The 6,786-nt window shown below is 33.2% G+C and overlaps 1 protein-coding gene across 1 annotated transcript; it reads right to left on the bottom strand.

Moving 5' to 3' along the window:
- Nucleotides 1-2,417: 2,417 nt before the first annotated feature.
- LOC114747459 (ADP-ribosylation factor 1-like) lies at nucleotides 2,418-6,380 on the bottom strand (the record flags this gene model as incomplete). Its single annotated transcript, XM_028935797.1, has 4 exons — nucleotides 2,418-2,742; nucleotides 3,372-3,502; nucleotides 3,671-3,718; nucleotides 6,264-6,380. Coding segments are annotated over 4 exons (330 nt in total), but the record flags the coding sequence as incomplete, so codon positions are not given.
- Between the last annotated feature and the right edge of the window lie 406 nt (nucleotides 6,381-6,786).

Genomic DNA, 6,786 nt, shown 5'->3' with positions numbered 1-6,786 from the left:
CTTTAAAAAAAAAAAAAAGAAGTTCAGATTTAATATTTTATAAAACTATCATTATAATATTTTATGAATTATTTTTTTAATATATTTTCATAATGCATTTTTGAACCGTGCATCTCAAACTTTAATAGTTTAATTTTATATTTGTTTATAATTATAATTTTAAAAAACATTAAATCCAAATCATCCACTTTTTATTTAGATATGGATGTGAGATTTTGAAAAGAAAAGCAGAAAGAGGAAAATGAGAGAACCTAAAATTATAAATGAGATGAAACTCATATATTGGATTAAACCCGTGACACCTCCCTCATAAAAAAGTTTCCATGTTACTAGCCACATAACTACTAATGAAATGAGAGCGATGGGATGCCTATCTTCGTCCATGTAATGACAAATGACCGTGCATATGAGTAGATATTCATAATGGACACTAGTCATTTTAAAATGGTACATAGTATGATATGGGTTGGAGTAGATTCCTATAACAAACATGAGTCATTTTAAAATAAAAACGGGAATATTTTTTAAAAATATGACTGCTCGTTTTCTCTTCTTTCTTTTTTTTTTAATGTTTTTTCTCGTCTATTCAAATAAAAGGAGTAATAATATTATCACTCCAATTTTCTTTTTTTCCAACCTTTTTTTTCTCATTTAAATGGAACATAACGGCTTGAGGTTATAAATATAATAGGGTAATAACGGGATCAAATTCATAACCTTCTACTCATACAATACCATGGGGTCAAAATGAGAGCGATGTGATGCCTATCCTCGTCCAATGTGAATAACAAACGACAGTATGAATGGGGTATATTGCTATAACGAAAGTAGGATTCATTTTACGTATTGTGATGGATGGAGCGGCTGAGATCTCATTTTAAGGTAAAAATGAGAATGTTTATCAAAATACTATCTCCAATCTTTAATATAAGACCCTGTTTGATTTTTATTTTAATCCTAAATATAAGACCTCAATCCACCTTGTCTCTTATATTTACTTAATTTTTTTCCAAGATAGTCCTTCTAATAATTATAATTCTAGTTAATACACTTGATTAGTAAGGATATTTAGAAAAGATAATACCTATTTAGGACAAATAACTAACTCAACTTACTTTCTTAATCTCCTCAAATTAGTCAACTGGCTCTTATAATTGAGACCGAAGGTAGTATATAATTGCACTTTCATTTTCCATTGAGTGGAGGCTCCAAATTGACTATGTCAGCAGTTCTTAAAGGGCCCCAGAAGCATAAGATTCATGCACAAGGCAAAAGATAGAAGTGGGAAAAGGAAAGCAGAAAAGATGATGAAATATTATTATATTCATGTGTAATCTAGAAACTAAATCAGAATCAGAATCAGGTCTCCCACTCAGCTGCCTCATCCTTTACTTATTTTCTTTTCATTTGTCTTATTTTAAACATGTTGTCTAAATTTATTAGATTAGAAGTTAAAAGACATATTGCATATGCAGCTCTGGAAGGGCAGAATTGAATAAGATATTGGTCTAAGGGTGGAAAAGTTACTCGCCCTAATAATGAATATTTGGGCCTGAGCTTCAGAAATAACAATAATTTTTTCTTGATACAACAATATAAGAAAATCTTTGGAGGACTTGTTTACGATATTTTATTACAATTTTTTTTTCACTTTCTATTAGTAACCAGTGAACTACAAAAATGAGGATATTTTTGGAAAGAAATTCACATTCCTAACAAATTTGTTGATTTTAACTATTATCTATAGTTTTTAATATAAAAATCTACTTAAGTAGATCAAGAAAGTCAAATAAAATAGTTAATGGCATAAATGTAACATAATCTACTTAAAATACTTCTATATAACATTAAATTTTATATCAATTTATAAATTCCTTAAATTAGTTCAAAAAATAATAATAAATACAAAAGTTGAAATGGATTATATCTTATTAATTTTGATGAATTACTTATTTGTTTCTTATAAAAAGAATGGAAGAGGGTAAATCATCGGTCAATTGTAATACATATTCATTGATTTTCGACATGAAATGGCATACAATTTAATTGCGTTTGACACAAGGACAAAGCGTACTATATTTGTTTATTCTCCATGAACGAAGAATTACCCACAAGAATCAAACCGTATGGCTAAAGCGGCCAAATTGCTTCAATATTTTTGGACCAAAAAAAAATTGACTAAATATTTGGAATCTTCGCTGGCTTAACCATACTTGATGATTCGGTACAAAATGGGGAAAAGAAAAAGAAAAAGCAAAAAAAATAAAATAAAATAAAATAAAAGGCTCTATACCATAAACAAAAAACATCTTTCCAAACATTGTACAGTTTCGTATGGATTACCTGGGCATATGGCAAACACCATATGAAATTTAATGAAGAAAAGTAAAGATGAGATGAATTTTGGTTCTCCAGTAGGGATACGGTGCAGAACAGCGCATAAGTAACGGTTCCACAAATGTCGATTACGCATATCAGAAAAGAATTTATGTTAAGAGGCCCAAAAATAAACCACTGATCAATGTCCAAACCTTCACGGCTTCACCACAAGTAGATAAAATAGGGAAGATAATAAAGTACATGTATACGAGTAATGAATGACCATCGTAGTGTCAAGAAATCGATCGCTCATGTGAAAGTCATACCGAGTGCATATGTCAACCTTTTCCTTTAATTCTCGAGTCCAAGTTCATCAGACTCTTTGAAGCTTAGCCACCTCCAGATTTGAGCGCATTACTCAACCTACGCACACAGGCAGCTCATACATTAACACCACGAGAGAACAAGCCAAAAAGTGCAACCAGAAAAAGGAAAGAAAGAAGCAACAGAAGGGAAAATAAATAAATAAAGCAAATTAAGTCATTGACATATCTTTCTTCAAGTTGACATTTCCATTTATCTTACAAAACGATTTTTATTTTTTTATCGTCCTTAAATTCAACAAACCACCCTAATGGTACTTACTCCTCTCATTTAAGACAGACTACTTTCATTTGATATGCTCCCTGCAAGCGCTACTATATTTTCTGAAGAAGGTAAACTTGCCCTTACATTTTCTGCCAGGGAAATGTATGTTATCCATAAACCATTTGTTTCATCTATAAGCAAATTGTATTTGAATACTCCTTCAAGATGCCTATTACAGTACTTTCAACGGGGTGGTACAAGACATATTACCAGGTATCTCATTCCATTCATAATTCCAAATTCAACTCATAGAAGGACTCAGACTTGTAGACTAAATTCTATCAATTTGTATCTTACAAGTTCAAAACAGGTTGTACTTAATGCAAGTTACAAACTATTGTTGGTTAAAAAGAAGGAAAAAAAAAATCAAAACAGATAGTATTACTTAAGTTTATTGGACTTACCAATCCAGGCCCTCAAAAAGCCCTTCACCTTTTATGGCAGAAGCTTTAAAAATAGACCATTGGCGGTTTTTGATCTTGTGTAATTCTAAAGCCTCAGTCACTGCAGCAGCATCAAGGGCACCAGGAAGGTCCTGTACAGGGAGAGAAAATTAGAAAAGAAAATAAGAATTTAATAGAAATATATTTTTAACAAAGCAAGGATTTTCACCAATACTATCAGCTTTCTAACCCATTTAAATGTTTTCTATGTTCCTTGGATAGCAGAGTTGTACAAGCTAAGACCAAGATGAAGTTCAGACCTGTTTGTTGGCAAAAATGAGAACAACTGCACCTTTTAGTTCTTCCTCCTGACAAAAATGATCCCATAAAGTGATTAGTCATACTTCAATAAGCTTGTAAATTGCAACCACAAGCAACCTAACCAGTCACGTAGACTAGTGGGAAAGGACACCAGGAAACAAGAAAAAAATATATCCCAACATAGGAATTATAATCCACAATTATGTCCAAAGAGTATCCACTAAAAAATGTATGAATTTACATTTTCACATTAACTTAAAGATGATATTGACCAGTGCGGTGAATGTAATTGTGTACAGGTATTGCATTTCTCAGCTACACAAACTAAGCACCATAGCACTCAATATTGCCAAGCTGAAATTACTCATGCAGTACTGTTATTTGCTTGATAGTCTTTCAACCAAGAACGAGCACTCCTTCGTGATAGTCGCTAATGTTAAATAGAATAAATAAAAGTGATAAGCAGGACAGTAACACATGTTACAGGGGGAAATACTGCTATAAGACTCCTCCAAGCTTAGATGCATAATGTGATAGTTGAAGAAGAAGTTGATATTAGTGCTTGAAATTTCTCATTCTAATTGTTAATACATGTCTTGGGATTGCTAACCTACTCATTGATGCAGTAAAGGTAACAATCTCTACATTTGAAGTTAGAACTCATTACCCATATTTTTCCATATAAGAGGGGGATAAACTCATTACCCATTTTTTCCATATAAAAGGCGGCACAAAGTTTGATGATAACTCTTGAACACTGTTATTAGAAAAAATATAAATATTCTTTTTGCAAACTCTCTATCTCATATCATACCACATGATGCTCTGCTAAGATCCTTACCAGTGATCTCTCCAACACTTCAAATGTAAATGACTAAATTACTAATAGAAGTCATGTATATCATATTTGGGTCACAATGTTAATCAAGCACACAAATCAATTAATAATATCCTTGAGCTCTTGTCAGAAATAGACTCAACCAGAAAATCCCACGTCAATTACTACAGAGCTTCTTAGTACAAAAACAGAATCCCATTCTTATGCTCGTACCATGGCCCAGTTTGGTTGCTATTTGCCTTCATGCACAAAGATTAAGCAAGCATTAGACGGGAGGGGAAAGAAAGAAACTAAGAAATTGGTTTTGGTAATTTTTCTTTTCTTTTCCCCTCTTTTTTTTGGGGGGGGGGGGTTGGAGGGGAGAAGGGGGGAAAAGAAAGAGCCTATGTCAGAGTGGGAGAGAGAATACATGGTAATGCACAATAATTTTTTTTTCTTTTTTAACCACCTAAAGTATGACAAATTATAACGAAAATGTCTAGAAAAATTACTTGGATACGCAATGTTTGTTTTAGTTTTACCATAAAAGTCAGGCGTGCATGTAGGCATGCACATACGGATGCACCCACAACTCCTATTCATGCTTGTTAGACTCTATTTCCACTTGTTGGCATCCTAAAATTCTTGGGAAGAACCAATCGGATATGCGCTGTTAATGAGACATGATTCTCTGGCCCAATCATGATTGTATATCGTGGTTGGAACCGAAGTGTTTTGTTTCCCTTTTTTATTCCTGTTTCATCAGGCTTTATGTAGCATGTTTATTATTCTTTTTTAAGTTGAGGATTGATTAGGTCAACTTTTGTGGCTTGCTCGTCTATGTGTTGCAACTTGTGTTTTGGAGAAAGAAGTTTCATGGTGAAATTCTTCCTGGTAAAAGCGCATTTTCAACAACGTTGAACCATTCTCATTGAGCACCACACCGAACACTTCATAGTTACATATTACTCAATGTGAAACTTAGATGTCCCATACTAAGCACCAAGTCACGAGCATAGAACTGCCCCTCAAGAGATGATGTCTTAGCGCAACTCTTCACTCTAGCTTCTTGTTGATCACCTCCATTATAAAGTGCCAATGACTAACCAGCTCTGAAATCAACTGGTAGACTCAAGGAGGCGACAGTAACACACTGTCTCAAGGAGTGAAAAATCATCTCAAGAACTACTCCAAACATTCCATAATACTTGATGTGTAACTTAGGCACTCCATTCCGCCCAATTCCTATTATGTTCCTTTTTTATTTCATATTTCCTGAGACTATGTATTACAGCATGTTTATTTCACACTCAACGTGCTCTACTATCCTTTAATAGGAATTGGGCGGGATGGAATGCCAAAATTCCACATCAAGTATTATGGAATATTTGTTCCGGTTCTTAAGAAGATGATTTTTTTTACTCCTTGAGACAGTGTGTTGCCATCACCTTTAAGCATGTTATTTCATGTTTCCTTTTTAATTATATGTTTATTTCCTTTTATGGTAAAGTTGATCATTTAATTTTCTGTCGTCTACCACCGCTACGTATCATAGCATCTGTTTTGGTATAAAATAAGAATTTCAGCGTCTTCAACACTAATAAACACATAGAGACAGCTACTTTTGTGCACTACGAATATCTACTTCCATGAACTACAAATTTTCCAGAATTCTTAAGCCCATTAGCACTAAATACTGATAAGAAGATTGAAGGCAAGAGTTGACATCATAGAGAAATGCTGCACGTGTGGAACATAAACCAAGTATAGCATACCTCAAGAACTGCATGAAATTCTTCTTTAGCTATCACCAGTCTGTCAGTGTCACTTGAATCAACAACATAGATTATTGCTTGAGTATTTGGAAAGTAGCACCTCCAATATGGCCTATGCAATGGAAATCAAAGAAAGTTGTAACACATTAAAATAATAGAAAGTTCACTTTCAACAATCAAGAGCTTAGGAATAAAAGACCGCATGCAAACGTGTAAAAGATAAATTTTCTCTGGTATGTTGTTAACCCATTCATAACTCAAATTAAATCCGCAATGCGTTTCAGTATTAATTGTAGGCTTGTTTTAAATTTTCTGCTACTTTAATTTCAAAAAGGGTTAGTCTACAATTCCAATGAAATTATAAATGTGTGACATTGGGTCGTAAACCAAAGTTTCTTCCTTTCTTGTTCATACATATAATCTTGAAGAGTAAATTACATTAGCCCTGCCCAGAAATTTCTAAGCAAACTCCTTTGGTTTCAGAATCTTAATCTTCCGTGTTATAAGATTACCAACAGACCTT

Source organism: Neltuma alba, unplaced genomic scaffold, assembly GCF_004799145.2.
Source record: "Neltuma alba isolate B1F8T4 unplaced genomic scaffold, ASM479914v2 tig00005329_pilon, whole genome shotgun sequence".
Lineage (NCBI taxonomy): Eukaryota > Viridiplantae > Streptophyta > Magnoliopsida > Fabales > Fabaceae > Neltuma > Neltuma alba.
This window is presented reverse-complemented; position numbering and strand designations above follow the sequence as displayed.